This window comes from Marmota monax, unplaced genomic scaffold (genome assembly GCF_021218885.2).
Source record: "Marmota monax isolate L192 unplaced genomic scaffold, Marmota_monax_Labrador192_F-V1.1 WCK01_AAM20220418_F8-fsc00021, whole genome shotgun sequence".
Lineage (NCBI taxonomy): Eukaryota > Metazoa > Chordata > Mammalia > Rodentia > Sciuridae > Marmota > Marmota monax.
In genome coordinates this window covers 25,804,026-25,825,667 of record NW_026695228.1, presented here as the reverse complement: position 1 = coordinate 25,825,667, position 21,642 = coordinate 25,804,026, and the positions used below count along the sequence as shown (strand labels likewise).

At 41.3% G+C, this 21,642-nt stretch overlaps 1 protein-coding gene and 2 long non-coding RNA genes across 5 annotated transcripts; 2 read left to right on the top strand and 1 right to left on the bottom strand.

Annotated features, from left to right (window-relative positions):
• Positions 1-4,989: 4,989 nt before the first annotated feature.
• Positions 4,990-13,223, bottom strand: LOC131423913 (uncharacterized). Of its 3 annotated transcripts, none has more exons than XR_009226066.1 (2): positions 12,526-13,223; positions 4,990-8,275 (listed from the first exon to the last, which is right to left on the bottom strand). It is a non-coding gene; the product is annotated as an uncharacterized LOC131423913 (long non-coding RNA). The 3 variants fall into 3 exon arrangements; XR_009226067.1 differs by having other exon boundaries at positions 4,990-8,210; XR_009226065.1 differs by having other exon boundaries at positions 4,990-7,555.
• On the top strand, positions 13,164-18,633 carry LOC124088084 (uncharacterized). Its single transcript, XR_006850259.2, has 3 exons — positions 13,164-13,351; positions 17,015-17,141; positions 17,386-18,633. It is a non-coding gene; the product is annotated as an uncharacterized LOC124088084 (long non-coding RNA).
• A 10-nt stretch (positions 18,634-18,643) lies between these two features.
• LOC124088083 (zinc finger protein 564) lies at positions 18,644-21,019 on the top strand. The gene has a single exon (XM_046437442.1). The coding sequence runs from the start codon at positions 18,771-18,773 to the stop codon at positions 19,602-19,604; it is 834 nt and encodes a 277-aa protein (XP_046293398.1). The 5' UTR covers positions 18,644-18,770; the 3' UTR covers positions 19,605-21,019.
• Positions 21,020-21,642: the final 623 nt, after the last annotated feature.

Here is a 21,642-nt window from a genome sequence, read left to right as displayed (position 1 = left end):
GGCTCTAAGGCTCTGTTCTCAGTGCATTCTGCAGGTGGTGCAGGATGCTCTGGCAGGGAGAAGTGTTCCACTGCCCTGTGATCAGGCCTTGTTTTGGGGAAGCCTGTGTTCCTGGTTGGTGACTTGTCATTTCACCCCTCCACTGGTAGAGGCAGACAGGTTAGAGGGACAAGGACTTACTTGGGTGTTTCCCTTCCTCCCAGAGGTTGGGCTCTGGGAACATCCCATTTGGTTATGCTTTTGGCTCACAGTTTTCTTTTGAAGGAAACTTAAGGAGGACAGAATTCTCTGGGGATATTTCTAAACAACTGCTGTTTTCGTCTCCCTATCAGAAGCAGGAAGCCATTTTTCTTGAATCCACTGGGTCTCTGACAGTGAGGTTTACAAATTTGTGCAGTTCCCTAAGCCTGGGCCTCTTCAAGTATTTAAGTCTCGGGTCTGTCCTTGCTTATCCCCAGCAATTCATTAATTACAGTTTAGGTTGACCTCCTTCTGCTCTGCTGCCTGAAGTTCCTGCTTATTGATCTTTGTTCTAGGAAATGATGATTCTTGATCTGCCTTTTATCTCTGCAACTTGGGGACAGTGGATTGCCCTGTGACCTCGGTTCTGCTGTGGATCTAGGAGGAGCTGCTGCTTGAGCATCTTTTTCTTTTCCTTGTGGAGCAGGACTGTTGTCCTCTATGTCCTTCTCTGCTGGTTTGGAACCAACACTGATTTCTTCTGAGGGCAGAGTCCATATGAGCTTCTGCTAGTCCCTACCTCAACACTGCCACACTGGGGACCAAGCTTCTAGCACATGAACCCTTGGGGGACACACACAAACCAAGGTTTCTTCTGTTAAATATGTTTTGGCCATTTCCCCATGGTTTAATTATGTGTTCATTAATTTATTTTCACTCTGCACACTAATTCTTTAAATTTATTATTTTTAAGTTTTCTAGTTGTAAGTGAATCCAATACTTTTATATTATTTATTTATTTTTATGTAGTGCTAAGGATCAAATCCAGTGTCTCATATATGCTAGGCAAGTACTCTATCCCTGAGCCACCATCCCAGCCCCACACTAATTCTTTTATATTGCATGTATGGCTGATATTCTCTCCGACTTTTTGTTTGTCTTCTACCTCTTGTTAGTACATTTCTTCATGGCTTGCTCTGTTTCTTTTATGAGAAAATTCTCTATTCTGGCATCAAAAAGATATTTGTGATTTCTCAAAGAGGCTAGATTTACCATACACATTTGCAGGAAGAGTAAATTGATTATTAACTCTGAATTGGAAAGGAATATGATGCATGTTTCTAGTTTGATACAACTTTGTTCCTGCCTTATGTACTAAAGTGATCCTGATTTATGCTATTATTCTACAATGCCTGCTCCATCAATAGACAGCCTACCAAATATATGGTGGCCCATAGAAGGCTCTTTTCCCTCTCTTGGTCTATTTGTCAGTAATGTGATCTGCTGATCTTAAAATCTTTAAGTATGTTGGTCAAGTTTTCACTTTCTTCTTCAGATGGCTATAAGTATTGTCAGTTACTTGTTACTCCTATTAGATTTGGTAAAGTATTTCTGTTGACTACTAAAAGCTTTTTTTTTGAAATTTACTTTTGAAAGGTGACATTTTGGTGACTTTTTAAGAATATGCGCCATCTTTTATTTCATTCTTTTTTTGGTGGCGGGGGTGGTGGTGCCAGGGATTGAACTCAAGGGTACTCAACCACTGAGCCACATTCTCAGCCCTATTTCATATTTTATTTAGAGACAGGGTCTCAATGAGTTGCTTAGCACCTTGCTGTTGCTGAGGCTGACTTTGAACTCACGATGCTCCTGCCCCAGCTTCCCAAGTCACTGGGATTATAGGCATGCATCACCACACCTGGCTATTTCACCCCCCCCCCTTTTTTTTAATGGACACAATATTTTATTTTATTCACTTTTTTGTGGTGTTGAGGATCAAGCCCAGTGCCTCACACATGCCAGGTGAGCGCTCTACCACTGAGCCACAACCCCAACCCTATTTCATTCTTTTTTAACATATCCAATAAAAAAATTTAAAATTCTTCATCTGGTCACAGTGGTGCTCGCTCATAATCACAGCTAGTTGGGAAACTGAGGCAGGAGGATCCCAAGTTCGAGGGCAGCTTGGGCAACTTAGTAAGCCCTGTCTCAAAAAAGAAACCAAAAGGGCCAGGGATGTAGCTCAATGGTAGAATGCTTGGTGTGAGGCCCAGTACTGCAGAATAAATAATTAATTAATGTAAAAATAAAAATTTGCCATTAGGGCAATGAAATAGCTTTTATTAGTGTTTTATCCTACTTAATTAAATTGTTCTACAGTACAAGTTTCCAAGTGTTCTCTTGATATAATCATAAAGATAGGCTTAATTCACATAGTAACACTCTGGGACAAAAAGAGAGAGAAGTCCATTGAGACTCGGGCTCAGAGTTATTTGAGGGCTGATCAAGTAGGCTTCCTCTGCCAAGCATGGGATAAAATTCCAAACTCCCAGAGAGAAAAAAGAATAGGAGTTAAGTAAATACCATATTGTTCACATAAACAGTTCAGGCTCACTGAGCCCTGGGTGCCTTCCAAAATCCAGTTCCCAAATGCCGGCAAAGGTTGAAAACTTTGAACAAGCACTTGTAAGGTCATTCAGTTTCAGGACTGCTATTCTTAACTCTTTTCCACCCAGAGTTAGTAGGACTTGGGTATGAGAGGTACTGTAGACCTAGGGTACAGAGAGAAAGTAGGGGTGATTCAGGCACCATGTTTTAAATCACTGAGTTCACCAACAGAAGGTATGTTTCTATTCCACTGTTGCTTTACTGACTCCTTCAGTCCTAACATTAGAACAGCTGTGCAGGAAGAAGTCAGTGAAGACGGAGAGTGAGAATCTGATGAACGAGTCATGAGATAAATAAATGGGGGCCTCAGAGTCATGTGAACTGATGAATTGAGTACACACCCCGTGCTGTCGGCATCACCCTTCCTCCTGTGCACGTGCAGATCTCTCGGGACTCACTGGGCTTTGAAGGCTGAACTTCAGCTGGAAGGAGAGAACTTTGCTGGATCCTTCCCACAACACTCTCTACCAAGATGCAGTGCTGGCAGCCCTCAAGAACCTGGCCTTTGAAGGTATGCGTGAGATCATGCCAGATTAGCTGGAGGTCAAGAGTTTCTTGCTCATCAATGCTGCTCAGTGATTTAGAAAATGGAAGGGGAGTACTTTGGTGAATAAATCAAGATGGCCTTAGTGTACCATAAGCCTAGAATCGGATATTTTTTATAATGGTGTAATTAATTCATAATGATTTTCTAGGTCTACATTTTAGAAATAAAATTGGAAGACTAGAACATTGAAGACCAGTGCAGAAATCCCAGGAGAAATCAAAGGTAATTTGTAAGAGAAAACTTTGTTCCTTGAAAGGATCTTAGAATCTTAAAAAATAAGATTAAATAAAAAAATAAAACATAATGCCATTTTCAAATTTTTTATTATTAGAACATTTTTTTCTAAAAATAGATATTTATGGCTGGGGATATAGCTCAGTGGCAGAGCACTTGCCTAGCATGTGTGAGGTGAGGCCAGGGATTCAATCCCAAGCACCACAAAAACAAAACAAAACAACAACAATAAAAAAGTACTTAAATGTGACATTGATGTTTAGAGTTTGCAAAGTAGCTCATTTGGATACAGTATTAAGAAATCCCATTAATAGCTAGGCATGGTGGTGCACATGCCAGAAATCTCAGTGGTGAGGTAGGAGGATTGGGAATTCAAAGCCAGCTTGAAGAAATTTAGCGAGGCACCAAGCAACTTAGCGACACTCTGTCTCTAATAAAAAATATTTTGGAAAAGGCTGGGGATGTGGCTTGTATTTAAGCACCCTGGGTTCAATCCCTGGTACCAAAACCAAACCAAATACCCATTGATGTTATTGGGCATGGTGGCACAAATCTGTAACCTCAGTCACTCAGGAGCCTGAGGCAAGAGGATGGTGAGTTTGAGGCCAGCCTGGGCAACTTAGCGAGACCCTGTCTCAAAACGAAAAGAGCTGAGGATATAGCTCAGTGGTAGCACGCACTTGCCTAGAATACGTGAGGCCCTGGGTTCAATCTCCAGCAACACACACATGAAAGAAAAAGAAAAAAACTGGTTAGTGTGTATTGCTGTTTTGATGACAGCTGTGGTACAGATCTTGTAGAACATTCAGTCCATGCAGATTCAGACAGTCCAGACAGGGCATCAAGTCTATACTTTGATGATAATGTTATAAAGAAGTCCAAGGGGTTGGGGATAGAGCTCAGTGGGAGAGCGCTTGCCTAGTATGCTTAAGACCCTGGGTTCCATCCCCAACACCACAAAAATATATGTTTATTTTTAAATGTAAGTTCAATACCTATGAACAAATGCAAAATCATTGATAAACAAACCCTTGGTTGTGTGTGTCTCATTTCTGACAGAGATAATATGATAGATAACACGAAGAAGGTAGTTAATGTGGAGAAACTTCCAGCCAGATTCCAGGTCATAATCTAAAAAAGAAAACACCTCCTAGAATAAAACCTTGTGAAAGCCATGTGTTTGGATAAGTCTTCCTTGGTCATTCAATCCTACATAGGCTCATCAGAGTTCAGCCTGGTCAGAGTATGGAAAGGAGCCATGTACACACAAGGAATGTGGGAAAGCCTGCAGCCATGGCCAGTGCTTTCAAATGAATGAAAGGACTCATGCTGGAGAGAAACTCTGGGAATGTAAAGTATGGAAAACATTTCTCTGAAACGTATTCAGAGACACGACATAAAACACAGTGGACCTTTTAAATGTAAGATGTGTGGGAAAGCCCCTGATTATCCCAATTTACTTCATACACGAGAAAGGACACACTGGAGAGGAATCTTGTGATTGTACGAATGTGGGAAAGCCTTCCATTATAATATAAATCTTTAAAAAAGTGAAAGGACTCACACAAGAGAGAACTAAATAATGTGGGACAGCTTTTATTATCAACAAAGCTTTCGAGCCACATGTGGGGAGAGTGCATTGTTTGACAAAGGCCTATAAACAAAGTGTGTGGGAAAGTCTTTCATCATCCCAGTTCAATTCAGAGTCATAAAGAAGCAGAGTGGAGAGAAGCCTCTTGAGTAGAAGTGATGTGCAAAAGTCTTCGATTGGCCTACATGTAAGAACACACACAACCAGGCATCGTGGTACCTGCCTTCAGTCCCAGCCACTGGGGCTGGGCAGGGAGCGCTGCTTGAGCCCAAGAGCTCAAGACCAGTCAGGGCAACAGGGTGAGACCCCTTCTCAAAAGAAAACAAAACAAATGCACATTGGATCAAAACTCCATAAATGTGAAAAATACAAGAAAGTTTTCAATTTTAACAAATACATTTTAAAACTAAGCTGGGCGCAGGGTGCACGCCTGTAATCCCAGCAGCTCAGGAGACTGAGACAGGAGGATCGCAATTTAGTGAGGTGCTAAGCAACTCAGTGAGACACTGTCTATAAATAAAATAGAAACCAACCAACCAACCAGCAAAAAGTGGGGTGGGGCACTAGGGATGTGGCTTAGTGGTTGAGTGCCCCTGAATTTAGTTTCTAGTACCCATCCCCCCAAAAAAGTAATCTGAAAATGCCCAGTGTAATTTGTAATTGGTGTTTAATCCTCCAGAAAATATACAACCCAAAGGAAATGTTATAAAATCATAAATGTATTGTGTCTACCAGTGGCTCATTCCTAAAAACAGGACCCTGAACTATGTGTTAAAAAAAATCCACCTTGCAGTTTGGATTTTCTTTCAAGTCCTAAGTCTAGACTCTAAGAAGATCTAATTTGTATGTCAGGTATCTTTGTTCATGGGGATAGTGACTATGTTCTTGATTGAGCATGACAGCTACAAGGATGCTAGCAAAACTCACTAGATGAGAGTTTGTTATGGTTTGGATGTGAGGTAGTCCCTGAAAGCTCATGTGTGACAATGTAGGAATGTTCAGAGGTGAAATGATTAGATTTTTAAGAGCTGTGGCCTAATTGTGGATTAACCAGTTGGGTTAGTAATTTGAATGCATTGGTAACTGTAGGCAGGAAGGGCATGACTGCAGGAAGCAGGTCACTGGGGGCCTGCCCTGGGGAGTAATAATATTCCTGGCTCCTTGCATTCAAGTTCTTTCTGCTTCCCTCCACCACACCCTTCTGCCTTGATGTTCTGCCTCACCTCAGGCCCAGAGCTATGAAATTGTCCAGCCATGGACTGAAACTCTGAAATGGTGAGCCAGAATAAAATTTTCCTCCTGAGTTATTCTTTTTTTTTTTTTTTTTTCAGCAGGAGTAGGAGCCCTTTATTGCAGGACAGGAGCAGTATTTATACATTCCACACAGCTTATCTAATTAGCATAAACTAGATACATCAGTCAACCAATCAGGAATCTCCATACTTAATGGCTCAGTTTTGTTACTTCTCAAACCACTCCCTCTGGCATTTTGCCAGGCACCATCCAGACTTGTTTAGGAACTCTAACATTCCCTTGGCAAAATGCCAGGTGTTATTTTGACTTGTTTACAGATTCCAACATTTCCCCCTTTTGTTTAATTTAAATAAGGACCATAGTGGTTTTTACAGAAACACTATAAGTAATCTGCTACAAGCAGAAGGGGAGGATACAAAATGTCACAATACCAAGCCAATTGATGGCTCCATGCAAGAAGCCCTTGGAAAAATTATACCAGCAATGACACTGTTAGCAAAGATACCGAGTTACAATTTGTTGTAGATTATAGTTTGTTGTCTCAGTCCAGGTAAAGCAGTGTCTCAATAGATTAACTCACAGTCCAGGTAAATTCTGCAGGCAGTTAGCTTAAATCACAGTCCAGGTAAGTTCTGCAGGCAGCTAGCTTAAATCACAGTCCAGGTAAATTCTGCAGGCATCTAGCTTAAATCACAGTCCAGGTAAGTTCTGCAGGCAGCTAGCTTAAGTTGTAGCAGCAGAAACAGCAATAGCTCCGAAGTCTCCTCCAGTTTTCAGCAACACTGGAAATTCTTCCACCTTGGTCTTTACTGGCACTGGGATGAAGGCAGGAACTCCGGATGGCTAAAGAAAATCCTGTAGTATTCCAGCAGGCACTAAGAAAACAACCTTCTGAACAATTTAGTACATTATCTCAAGGTTTTTTACATTTAAATAAGCCTTAATGGTGCTCATTACTCATTAGCTTCCAGGTGTGGGAGAACCATTGTAGCTTAGTTATTGGCATTGAAAATGACCAAACATCAGGGACACCAGTAGTGTCTTCTGCGGCTGTAGCGTCCCGGGTAGCCCCAGATGGCCCTGGGGAGAGTCCCGGTCTCAAACTGCTACTGGGCACAGGGAGCAAGAGCCTGCGAGACTGTGCCTCCAGGTCAGGTCTAGATTTGGGCTCGGGCAGTGGAAGAGCCAGCTCCCCGGCCAGGAGGCGGGGAAGGGCCAGTCGCCGCCACCTCTTGGAAAATCCTTGTTGCGCTGTGACCAGCTTGCACATTTGGCAGCCGCCTCTCCGCTTCACGCACCCTCTGGTAACGAAAAGTATTTAGTAATAATCTTTTGCTGCAACTTTTTTTCTGATAATCCTTCTTCTTCTGAACTTTCTTTTTCTTTCTGACTCGAGTTCCTGGGCTCTTATCGACACATGCCCTAACTATTCTTGGTTCCACTGGGGTGCCTTCTTCCCTTAGTAATTTAGTTCTCACCCCTTCCATATTTTCATCACAAAGACAATACAACATTTCAAGACAAAACAAGACACAAACATACTGTATCAATCTTCTCCATTTTCTCAAAATGGTCATTTTTCCTCTCGCCCTATCTGCCTAGGGACGAGCAGATTGCTCCCGTCCTATCTATGGACGGGCAGCTTTTTTTCGTCACTTACCCCCGAGTGTCCCAGGGCTCCCCGTAACGGGCCACCATCTGCCGCAGTCCGGCTGCAGCAGAATAATCAGGGGGGTGACGAACAACTTGTGTAGATTGATACAGCAGGAGTAGGAGCCCTTTATTGCAGGACAGGAGCAGTATTTATACATTCCACACAGCTTCCTGAGTTATTCTTGTTGGGTATGTTGGTCACAGCAGTGCAAAGCTGACTATAACAGAGTTTGTTCCTCTGCTGCACTGATTGTGCAGTAACTGCTCTCCCAGTCCTTTCATGGGAGAATAAGCACCTTCTTCCTGTGTGGAAAATCATGGGTGTTTCCTCTGATGCAGCTGAATGTAATACCTCAGTTCCAGTTCAACTAGGTTTCATTATATGTGATTAAAAACAAAATATTTTTTTTTCTCAGACACAAGATTCATATTTATGTTTCTTAAAAATAGTTTATTTAGCTTGTACACTAAAAAATGTTATTATCTTATTCATTTACTGAGAAGCTACATTAAAATTTTCCATTGATTTCATGGATGAAATAAAATATATAATTTTTCCAGGGTGTTTATTTCATGCTGTGAGTCACTGAGCATTTATATTGCACATACATCAGGCACCTTTTATTATGTAAAATTTACTTCTCATGCTTATACAGTTACAAAGTTTATCTTTTTTTTTTTCATTATAGTGCTGAGAGTGGAACCTAGGGGCTTTGCGCATGTTAGAACAGTACTCTACCACAGAGGTACACCCACAACTCCACAACTCTCACCTGTTATTTGGTCTTTAATTTTTTTTTTTTTTTTTTAGTTGTAGGTGGACACAATACCTTTATTTTATTTATGTGGTGCTGAGGATTGAATCCAGGGCCTCCATATGCAAGACAAGTGCTGTACTGCTAAAACATAGCCCCAGCCCCTTGATTAATTTATTCTTAAACTAAGTGTTGTTTATCCTCATTTTGTGAATTTTCAAGTTTTCCTTCAGTTATTTATTCGTAAGTTCATCTCATTGTGTTTAGAGGAGATACTCTGGATATTTACTTTTATTTTTTGTTTTATCATTAACTACTTTTATATTCTGTTTTGATATTCTATCATTTTAGTATTTTAACAACATAAATTTACATTATTTATGTCAAATGTATATTATAAAATCATATTATTTTTCATTATTCATATTTTTTAAACAGACTTGAGGCTGGGGGTGTATGTAGTTCAGTGAGAGAGTGCTTGCTTAGCATGTGTGAGGACACCCTAGGTTCAATCCCCAACACCATTAAAAAAAAAAAAAATGTTCAATCTGGCCTTTCTGGCCTTTCCTAAACCTGGAAAGGATGAATGATGCCTCACCAAGGATCATAGAGAGTCACTGAAGCAGAGGAAAAAGGAAGGTTCACACCTAATTAGTTGCTCTCCATAAGAATTTGTTAATATGAAAATAATAGTTTGCTAACATCTTTGTTTTTCTCAAAGGAATAATTATTTGCCAGTATTTTAGTTTTCCTCCTTTACTGTACACAAAAGCATAGAAGGAAAGCAGGGTCTCTGCTGTTTTCTTATTCAAACAATGTGACTGAAGGTCTCTGTGTCATTGAACTTATTGGTGTTGGTGTGAAGCAGGTGAATGACCTGCAGTGGCAGGCACAGGACTGAGACAGGTAGCTAAGAGCTGAGGCCAAACTTGAGCCTGCAAAGGAGGGACAATGGAGTTCTCCTTGGTGCCTCCTGGGCAGGTGCTGTCCTCTATAGGTGACCTTGTGCTACAGAAGAACAGCTACAGACCAGCTGACCTAAGCTGCAGAGCACTGAAAAGTGGGAGACGCACAGCAGAGTTGGGAGTGTCTGTCCTTTCTGAGACTGTGACTCTTGTTGTCATGGGGCTGTTTTCTGGACAGTTTGGTTTTGGCACTATAGAGTTGCTGGTGTCAGACTGTCATCCATGTAAGTGAAAAAAACCTGTGAAGGTCAGACTTAGAGAAAGACTCATTTTGGGTATCTCCTAGAGAAAGGTTCATAATTTGATGGTTTACATAGATCAGAACCTGAAATTGATTCCTGGTTAGTTTCTTGCTGGTGAAAATGAATATCTTGAAGAAAGGAGCCTTTCTACACAGTTTGGAGGAGACAGAGGGCAAGGTGAACTCCCAGAGTTCAATCCGTAAGTGTCCCTGCCTCATGGCCAAGGAATGAGCCAACTGGGGCTTCATTTCAACAGTCTGGCTTCCAGCTTGGAATATGTTCAACCCAAATGCCAGTTTCCTTGTGAACTGGCTGAAGCAGTCTGTTTGTCTGAGTTCAAATATTTGTTGTTATTCTCTTTATTGTTATAGAATATTACTGACATAATCTGCACATTTAATAATTTTTCCACACATTTAATAATTTTATTACAGTGGCTTGTGCCTGTGGCCTCTTCAGGGGGCTGAAGCAGAAGGATTGCTTGAGCCCAGTAGTTCAAGGCCAGCCTGGGCAATATAGGGAGACCCTATCTCAAAATAAATAATTAAAAAATGAGAATTTCCGACCCCTGCCAAACTCCAAGCCCTCCTGTTCCAGTCTGGCTGGCCTGGACAGGTCTCTCCTACTCTGAGGCCAAGGATCTCTCCATTCAACACTTAAGTCTGGAATTCTTTGAGTACACTGTGATCCAGTATTCATATGCTGTGACTTGTATGGATCACAGGATCCTGTGGGAAGATGCTAGGAGACCCCAAAAGAAAGGAATGGTGAACAAGGAGCCAGCATCCTGAGCTAGGGAGTGAGGGCTGATTGGAAAAGGCCATGTGGGACCCTCCTCAGACCCTGGTATCCTGTTCCATCCCTACTTGGAGACTGGCATGGCACTGAGCCCCTTTCTGGGCAGCTCTGCCGGCAGCCCTGCATCTCCAAGGGAGCATGGTGTGTGAGGTCCCTGGACCTAAGTCTCAAATCCACCTCCCCAAAAATAAGGCTTAGTGGTATTTATGGGATAAAGAAGCAGGGTGGCAGGGCATGGTGGTGCACGTCTGTAATCTCAGCCAGGAGGTTGTGGCAGGAGGATAACAAGTTCAAAGCCAGCCTCAGCAACTTGAGGCCCTAGGTAACATACCGAGATCTTTCAAGATAAAAAATAAAAGGGGCTGGGGTTGTGGCTCAGTATTTATGTGCCCCTGAGTTCAATCCCTGGTACCAAAACAAACAAACAAAAAACCACCCAAACATGGTGGTCTGAGATATGAGGGAAAGATGATCAGAGGCAGGGAAAACTGAAGTAATCAGCAGTACTGGAATAAGGACTGAGAGGCTGCTTTTACTAAAAGTACTTCACTTGGCTCTGTACACACCTACAGATGCCTGATGGGTAACTAAAAAACAGTTAAAAATGTGGCATCTCTGCCTCCGTTCTGATCTGTTTCCTTTGCTCAGTGCCATTTTCTCCTGTGGTCACACTGGATTCTAGGTAGGTCTGATGAATAAATCTCCTATGAGAAGACTTGAACTACTCCCCAGCAACAGCAATTTCTTATCCCAGACAAGGCCCCCTGACCAATCTTGAAATAATGATAAACCAGATCGTAGTTTGACAAGACTACACTTGATCATGCACACTTCTGGCCTCCTTAAACTCTATAAGCTGGGAGTTCATGCCAGTACCCCTGAAGACTGGGTTGAGGATGTAAGTCCCCTTGTCTTCCTGGTATAGCTACACTGATTAAAGTTCCTTTCCTGCCTTCACAACTGCATGTCTCTTGGACTGGAATCTTGGGATGTGTGTCAGAACCAACAGTCCACCAGGACCCCTAGCACTGGGGCCTTTGCCTCAAAAATCTGGTAACAGTCACATATGCTTAACCAAATTTTATGGCTTTTAGATTGAACCCGGCATTTGGGTTGAAAATATTCCAAGCTGGAAGCCAGACTGACTTCTGAAAATGTTGGCAACAGTATGCTCTGAGGTTCAAATTTTGGGCCTTGGACCTCAAAAAGTCACTCATCAGACAGCTTGGCAGGCCCAAGTGAAAGGTCATTGGTTTCAACAGGTTTGAAAGTGACAAAAGTAGCCTGAAAAACAATACAGACAACTACCTTCATGACCAATATGACTGAGATGTTAGTTAATGTGACCCATAAAATTGGTGATGAAAGCATTAGTTAAAAGCAAATTAAGCTTGAGGATTTATCCGTGTTTCCCCTTGGTTCCATCCTTGTCCCCTTGAAGCTGACATTCTACTTTTGTGTGCGGTGGGGCAGAACTGGGGATTGAACCCAGGGGTACTTTACCACTCAGCTGCGTCTCTAACCCTTGTTATATTTTGAGACAGGGTGTTGGCAAGTTGCCAAAGCTGGTCCCAAATTTCTGATCCTCCTGCCTCAGTCTCCTGAACCACTGGGATTACAGGCCTGAGTCACCATGCCTGGTGTTTTAGATTTGATCCTATGTGCTATTATTTTTTTCAGACTCATTCTGTATTTCTATAACCTGTTATTGCTTTCCTAGTATCTATCAAAGAGAATAGAAATTCCAATTACCTTAGAAGTGTCCTAACCTTTTACAAAGTTTTATAGGGGCACATGGAAAGAATGATCTGAAATACCCTTCTGGAGTAAACACACCTGACAATTTTAAAGAACATACCTTATAGGTGGCAGTTGGTTGAGAAGAGTTTCTGATCTCAGACTTGGCCAGCAAAGTTTACACTTCCTGCCAGAATCAAAGTGCCAGATGTGCAGGGTGAGGAAGGGATGGTTTAGGCCTCAACGCCGGCAACCGTCAAGATCAAACTGGAGGCTGACTCTATTATATACGCTGACGTCACTTTTAAGTGTCTGTGATTCTAAGTGATCCTAAAAGAGCATCACAGTTCCATGAATGGCCTTCGTGCCTTAATGCCAAGCCCCTGACCCGGTGGAGAAAAGCTGGCTGGCTCTCCTTTCAGTTTTGGTCTTGCTCTCCTCTTGCTTTGCACAAGTGGGTCGCTCCAAGTGAAAACAGCCTGGAACTACTTGCCCACGCGGTGCCAGTCTTCTTTCTGGGATAGGAACAAATTCTTAAAATGCCAATATGTTAGGGCTGGGGTGTGGCTCAGTGGTGGAGCGCCTGCTTAACGCGTTGAAGCTCAGGGTTCCTTCCTCGCCCCTCGGGGGTGGGGAGGGACTGGCCTCCGAGGAAGGCCGGCAAGCTGGCTGGGTCACGGGAGGTTCGCCTTCCACGTCACATAGGCAAAGGGGCGTGGCCTCAGTTATTGTCCAATCAGATGCGTCTCTGGGAGGGGCGGGGAGTCGCTACGCGACGTCGCCTGCGCTTTGGTCCTGGGCTTCTGTCGGCTCTTGTGAAGGGTCTTTCCGGCCGGTCGCCACCTTAGGTCCCTCTGCCAGCAGCTTCCGCCCTCTGTAACCTGGTGACCTGAGGCTCCGGGAGCCGTGGGAGGACTCCGGGCAGGACGCCCCGGAAGCCGGAAATGGTGAGTGTCGGGGCCGGGAGTCGGGAGTCCAGCTGGCGCTGTCGGAACCCGCAGGAAATGGAGGGCCTCCGGGCGCAAGCTCCGAGTTTGCCGCCAGCTCCGCCGCTGGCCCCTCTCGGCCCTCGGTCCCCTATGGCCCGAGAATGGGGCTGGACCGACATCTCGGACCTCAGCGACCTGTCCTGTCCCTGTGCGGCCCCTTAGCTTGGCCGGGAGCCTTCTCTGGGCAGCTCCGCGCCTCCCCAGATTGGGGTGACGGCGGGAGTGTCACGGGAGACTCCAACTCATGTGTGGGGTTCTTGCCGTGGAGGAGGTGGGGTGTGCAGGGCCGCAGTCCCTCCGTTCCCCCCAAGGGGGACCCTTTTGCCCGGAGTTTTCCAAATGTAGGGGAAGTCTCAAATCAAGGACCCTAATCCCTCCCAAGTCTTCCTAGGGCTGGCAGTAAATCCCTAAATTTCCAGTACCCTTTCCGTGTTCCCAAATGGTAACTTCCCTCTCTCATTCACAGCATCGAGTTCAACTATTTGTCCTTTCTACACACGGAGTTTTAATTATAATTTTTCCATAGTACCATGGATGCCTGTATGTAAAGACTTTTTTTCTTTTTGTTGATTTTGTTTTCTTTGTTTGTTTGTTAGTATTTTACCTGAAAGGAAAGCAAGAGAATAACCTCTTGGATCTGTTGTCTCTCAGATGCATGCGCCCCTTCTTATAATCTTTACTGGGCAGGAACATTCAAGGGAACTCCTTTGGATTGAGGTTCTTCTTTGGAAATCTTCCAGACTGATCTGCCTTTAAGTTCAGCTGCAGATCAACCCTGCTCTTCCTTAGCATTTCAACCTCTATTGATTTAACTACTACTGACATTTACAGAAAACTGAATACAAAACTGAATACATAAACGTATTCAGTTTTCTGTAAATATCAGTAGTAGTTAAATCAATAGAGGTTGAAAGACAATACAAAATATTTCCTAGAGTCAAGAAAGACATGAATTTCAGAAGAATAAAACAAAAGAGTCCTAGCTTACATTACAATTTTTCTCCAATTATCAGAGCCTATTATATTCCATCTTTATTTTTTAGTTTTTTATATTAGGCATTGAACCCAGCAGTGTTTTACCACCGAGCTACATCCCCAGCCTCTTTTTAAAAAAAATTTTTTAGTTGTAGATGGACACAATATCTTTATTTTATTTTTTCTGTAGTGCTGAGGATCAAACCCAGGGCCTCACACTGCCAGGGGAGCGCCCTACCACTGAGCCCCCAGCCTCTTAAAAAATAAATTAAAAAAAAAAAAATTGTAACAGGGTCTCATTAAGTTGCTGAGGCCTTGAACTTATGATCCTTCTGCTTCAGCCTCCTCAGCCGCTGGAATTATAGGTGTGTACTACTACACCTGGCTTCATCTTTATTTTTATTTCTCTTGTAGTGCCAGGGATCTAATCAAAGTCCTGTGTGTGCAGAAGCTCTACCACTGAGCTACATGCCCAGACTTTTTTATATATTTATCTTTTTGAGACAGTATTGCTAAGTTACCCAGCCTGACCTGAAACTTGGGTTCAAATACCATCATTAATTGTATACATAATAATTTCCTACATGAATGTTTTAGAGTGAACTGAAGACTTCATTTTCTGAAAAAAAAAAAAAAATCCGGATATTTTTAGGTTTTCTTGCTGAGTTGGCAAATGTACATTACAGTTTTCTTTCCATGAATACTAGGTTTGAGTGATTTTGCTGGATTCTTCAAACACTGGCTTTGTATCATTTAAAATATCAATGGAGGAAGAGAGATGTAGCTCAGTCAGAGTGTGTACCTTGCACGGGCAAGGCCCTGGGTTCCATCCCTAGCATCACACACATGAAAAAAATCAGCGGTGACCTTCAGAACTATGAGTTAAATAAAACCTCTTTTCTTTATATAGTTAATTAGATTATCAGTGGTTGTTCAAAGCTACTTGTTGACTCAGAGGCAGATGCCCAAGGCCAGTGACACTGAGTTAAGGCTACCTTTGAGCCTGCAGAGGGAAGTAATGGAAGATCAAACTGGTTCTTTCTCGGGATTGTCCCCTGGCAGGTGTCCTGCCTGCTCACACCCACCTAGGAAAGAGCTCTTTGTATTAAGTAAAGATGCAAAGCACTGGAAAACTGGGCATCCACATGCATGATGGGTTACAGAGGCTCATTCTTGGGTCTTTGTATAGACCCTTTTGAATTTTGTATCCAGAAATTTGTTGCACATAGTGTTTTAATTGTGCGTACTGGGAAAATCAGTGAAGATCAGGGTTTCTATGTTTTGGAAAAACTGTTAATAAATTTGGGAATTTATTTGATTCAAACCCTAAACTGAATCCAACTGAGAGTTTCCTCACTTATGAGAACAGGTATATGTGGGGTGGGAGGTATTTCCTTGCCATCTAGGAAGAGGACTCCATTCCTGTGGCTGCCCAGGTACCCTGCCCTCCATCTCCAGGGATTGACCTATGCTAGGAGTTATATTTAAATTATGAAAGCCCACCCCCAGACTTGGGAATATTTTAACCCTCAGTATGTGATTTTTCCTTATGAATGATGGGGAAACAGTTTGTTTATCTGAACAGATTCAGTGTTGCATTTATTTGTTTATTTTGATTCCTTCATTGGATATTGCTTTCTTTTAACATAGTTTCTTTAAACTTTGTAATTTTATTCCTTCTGTTATGTGTAAATTTTAGTTTCTTGTTTGAATCTGTAGATTGAGAGACATGTTAGTCAAGAAAATTCTGGAACAGCACAATTTTTGTCACTTTTAGGCATGAGAGAGACAGTGATGGGAGGATGTATTTTAAGTTCTCAGGTGAATTTTTCTTTCTTCAGATCAGTTTTTGGGGCCGAGGATATGGCTCAATGGTAGAGCACTTGCCTAGCACATTCAGGGCCCTGGATCTGATCTCCAGCAACACACACAAAATCTAATTTAATGAAGGTCAAACTGCTAATAAATTGTAATATTCATTCCTAAGCTGTACCCCACAGTGTCGTATTTAGCGGAGCAACAGGTGTGATCCCACTTGCCACATAGTTCAAGATTCCAAAAGTTCACTTATGAATTTATTTCTCACATTTCCACCATGATATGTAAGAAACGAGATCTTATAATGGTTACCTATATAGGAACATCCAAATTAATTAAATGTAAGTTCTACCACTGAGCTACAGCCCCAGCCCCCTTTTATTTATTTATTTTTTTTAAAAAGAAAAAAAAGGATTTTATTCAAAATTTATTTTTTTTATTGGTTGTTCAAAACATTACAAAGCTCTTGACATATCATATTTATTTATTTATTTTTTAATTTTTAAAAATACCTTATTTTATTTATTTTTATGTGGTGCTGAGGATCGAACTCAGGGCCCCTCGTGCATCCATGCGAGCGTTCTACCGCTGAGCCACAACCCCTGCCCCCTTTTTAGTTTTTATTTGGAGACAGGGTCTTGCTAAGTTGCTGAGGCTGGCTTTGAATTTGCAATCCTCCTGCCTCAGCCTCCCAAGCGCTGGGATTACAGGTGTGTACCACCATGCATGATTTATGAATTAAATGAATATGAATTAAATATGAATTAAATGCAGACCTTCTTTACTATAGTTCACCTTTCCTCTGTAAACATGTCTGGGATGTTTCAGGACTCAGTGACGTTTGAGGATGTGGTTGTGAACTTCAGTGTGGATGAATGGGCTATGTTGGATCATGCCCAGCGGGAACTCTACCGAGATGTTGTCGGGGAAATCTTTATGAGCTTGGCCTTTATAGGTAAGGAAGACAATTTTTCTTTACTTACTCAATTAAAGAGCAAGTGTTTCTTGCCCATTAGTGATGTTCATGATTTGAAACGTGGAAAGGAAATACTGTGGTAAATAAACTGGCATGGTTGCAACTCATCAGAAACTTAGAGTCTAATATAATATGTTTCCTTTTAAGTTGTAACAATTAATGATTATGACGTTTTCTCTAAGTTATAATAATTCATAATGGTTTTTCTGGCTCTACTTTCTAGGGGAAAAATGGGACCAGAACATTGAAGATTGGTACAGAAATCAGGGGAGAAATTTAAGGTAATTTATAATGAAAGGAGAAAGCAGTCTTACCAAAGCATCTTAATATGTCCTAGAGTTTTTTTTGTTGTTGTTGTTTGTTTTGTTTTTGTTTTTTGGTACCAGGGATTCAACTCAGGAGCACTCTTCCACTGAGCCACATCCCCAGACCTATTTTATATTTTATTTAGAGACAGGGTTTCACTGAGTTGCTTAGTGCCTTGCCATTGCTGAGGCTGGTTTTGAAATTGTGATCCTCCTGTCTCAGCCTCCCAAGCCGCTGGGATTACAGACATGCACCACCGAGCCCAGCTGTCATAGAGTTTTTTATGTAAGTAAATAAATAAGCCTCTCTCCAAATTTTATGTATTCAGAAAAATTTCACCTATATATGTATTCAAGTGTGATGTTCGATGTTTGAAAAATAGGAACCATTTATTAGAGTCTGCAAATATCACTGAGTATCGCTGTTTTATTTAATAGATGAGATTAAGCCCTCTTGCAGAGCATTCAATCTGTTCACTTTCAAATAATTTAGACAGGGCAGAAAACCCTCACTTTCTCTGATAACAATAAAAATGTCAGTTTATATAATCCCAGTGGCTCAGGGGGCTGAGGCAGGAGGATCACAGGTTCAAAGCCAGCCTCAGCAACTTAGAAAGGCCCTAAGAAACTTTGTGAGACCCTGTCTCATTATAAAAAAAAGTCTGGGCATAGCGGCAGGAAAGATAGTGGAATGAGATGGACATCATTACCCTAGGTATATGTATGACTGTGCGTATGCTGCAATGCTACATGTACAACCAGAGAAATGAAAAGTGCTGTAATTGTGTACAATGAATCAAAATGCATTCTGTTGTCACATACCTAATTAAAATAAATAAATAATTTTTTAAAAAAGGGTCTGGGGATGTGGCTCAGTGCTTAAGTGCCTCTGGGTTTAATTCCTGGCACCAAAAAAAGAAAAAAAAAAAGTTGGGCATGTGTGGTGAGGCACTGGATTCTTTTTTTTTTTTTTAATGTGGTGCTGAGGATCAAACCCAGTGCCTCATACCTGGGAGGCAAGTGCTCTGCCATTGAGCCATAATCTCAGCCCTGAGGCACTGGATTCTATTCTCTGCACCACATATAATAAATTTTTTAAAAAATATATACATATCAAAAATGTATAAAGGTAAATTGTTATTAGTTAATATGTTTTTTTTTTTTTTAAACAGAGAGACTCAGAGAAAGTGAAGAAAATAGTCAATGTGGAGAAATCTTCACCCAGATTCCAGATCATAATCTGAACAAAAAAATCCCAACTGGAGTAAAATCACATGAATGTAGTGTGTGTGGGATAGTCTTTATGCCTCATGCATCCCTTAACAGTCCCATCGGATCCCACACTGGACAGGAATTGTTTGAGTATCAGGAATATGAAGGAAAGCCATATAAGTGTAAGCAGTGTGAGAAAGCTTCAAGTTACTACTGCTCTTTGCAATTTGATGACAGCAGTCATGCTGGAGAGAAACCTTATGAGTGTCAGGAGCAGGAGAAAACCTTCATTTCCCTCACTAGCCTCGGAGGATATGTGATAACACATGCCGGAGGTGGACCACATAAATGCAGCATGTGTGGAAAAGGCTTCCAGTATCCCAGTTCACTTAGAGTACATGAACGGACTCACACTGGAGAGAAGCCATATCAGTGTAAACAGTGTGGGAAAGCCTTCAGCTGCTTGGCTTCAGTTCGAAGACATCAAAGAACTCACACTGGAGAGAAACCCTATAAATGTAAGGAGTGTGGGAAGGCTTTTAGTTCACTCTCAGGCCTTCAAGGACACATGATAAGGCACACTGGAGGTGGACCTTATAAATGTAAGGAATGTGGAAAAGCCTTCAACTCTCCCAGTGCACTTAGAAAACATGAAAGAACTCACACTGGAGAAAAACCTTATCCATGTAAACATTGTGGCAAAGCCTTCATTTGTTCAACTTCAGTTCGAAAACATGAAAGGAGTCACACAGGAGAAAAACCCTATGAATGTAAGCAGTGTGGGAAAGCCTACATTTCTCTCTCAGGCCTTCAAGGACACATGATAAGACACACTGGAGTTGGACCTTATAAATGTAAATTTTGTGGGAAAGCCTTTGGCTTTCCCAGTGCAGTTCTAAGGCATGAAAGTGCTCATGTTGTGTAGAGTTCTGTGACTAAAGAGTGTGGGGAAGCCTTCATTTCTTCTTCAGACATTTCAGGACAAGTAATCACATACACTGAACTGATACTATAAATTAAATGTAAGGTATTCAAGAAAACCTTTTACTGTCCTAGTTCACTTTCCTAGTACAGAAAGGAATTTGCACTGGAGAGAAACCCTGTGTATGTAATGAATGTGGGATAGCCTTAGACCTTCAAAAGCTTATTAGGAATGCATGCAAGGGCTCATGTTGGAGAAGAATTCTTTGAATAAAAAGCAAAGTAAAATCTTCAGTTTTCCCAGTTCCTTTGAAAACATGGCAAAAATTTATGGTGAAGTCTTTAGTTTTACTTTCTGATATATGTAAGAGCTCATACTGGAGAGCAACCTTATGAAGGTAATAAATGTGGGAAAGTATATTTCTAACTGTCACACTTATGGAAGAGAGAAACCTGTGTGGAAAAACTTTTATTCGTCGCACAAAATTCAGCATATGAGAGAATGCATAATGGTGAAATACCTTATGAATGCCAGGGTGTTAGAATCCCTCCATCCTTCCAGTTCAGTTCAAAGGCATATATAAGTGTTGTAGAAAAGCCTTCAATTGTCCCACATTCTGACCAAAATATGTAGGAATACAGAATGAATTAAAACTGTTCAAGGTAGTATTTTCAGTGTGAATCCAAAGCTTGTCTGGTTCTTTGAAAACAAATTTTTTCCCCTTTAGGTTCTTTACACTGAGAATATTGTATTTAAAGATAATATTTCAATGTAATATTAAGGAAATATTCAAAAATATGTACAGTGAATTGAAATCCTAATTATTTTTTTTAAATAACAAAAAAATTCAATTTAACAAATATTTTGAGTCCTGTGAAAATCCTATAAAGATAATATGGAAAGCTCAAGTGGAAGTTAATTTTGTGTGTAATGCTGAAGAAAATTCCCAGCATTGAAGAAATATTGTAAAAATGGTAAAGGTATTTATTATTTTATCACTTTCTCACATTTATCATTAAAGTGGATCTGTAGACCATGGACTTCTACTCCTTTTGCAAATTAGCACAGGAGTGAGATCGTTCTGTAAGTACCTGTAAATAATGAGTTTAACAGGTAATGTTTTTATTTTTAAGTCAGCTAATAATTTTTTTTTCACCATTTGGAACCATGCTGTTCTGTGTATGAATCTTATGTGTATTTCTTATTTGCAGATTGTTTTCATTATTACACAGTTTAATTGTTCTGAGATTAATAGGCCACTGGAAAATGAGTTTAATTCTTGAAATTTTTCTACTGGTTTCTTGTACCTATTTTATATATTCCAGCTTTCTTATGGGAAATGCTAATTTAAAAAAATTGGGACAGAAACAGCTTTATTCAGTTTTCCTTGTTAATAAATAGTTGTCTTCAATCTGTAAGTATGTGATGTTTTATTATATTCTTTTGTGAGTTTTCGTTTTTCCCCCTACTGTGTTGGGTGTTATTTTCTGTAGACCTTGTACATGCTAAACACATGCTCTACCACCGAGCTACACTCCCAGCTTGATCTTAGCAGTCTTGATCTTAGTATTTAAAACATGTTACACTCAAGTGTGAGCCTCTATAAATCAAGTGCAGGCTTCTTGGAAGAAGGGAGTTCTCACTTCTCACTCTGTCTCCCATATTTAAGGCACAGTCCTGGGTAGCTGGGAATGGATGAGAGAGTGAAGTTATCACCTCTCAGGAGGAAAGCTCTCTCTGTGCAAGCTTAAGGCAGAAAGAGTTTTGTGTTTTGGGCTGTAGAGTCTCCAACCTCCCTGAGCTGAGCCAAAGGAAGTATGTGAGTAGCCTTATTTCAAATATGGTGAACTTTCTCCTTTTTACCAGATTTACATAGATTTCCCTAAGTGTTTCTCCTGTTGCTCTGTACCCTCAGGGCTTTCCTGGAGGCTTTTCATCTGGTGATTTTCTTTTTTACACTTATCACTTTCCTTTGGGACTAATCTACAGGTTCCTCACATACTACCAGATGTCAAGCCCCAGGATTCTTTCTTAGTATAAG

Bases quoted from the DNA above. Each gene is read 5' to 3' on its own strand.
- LOC124088083 (XM_046437442.1), top strand. From the start codon at position 18,771: ATGCCTCATGCATCCCTTAACAGTCCCATCGGATCCCACACTGGACAG.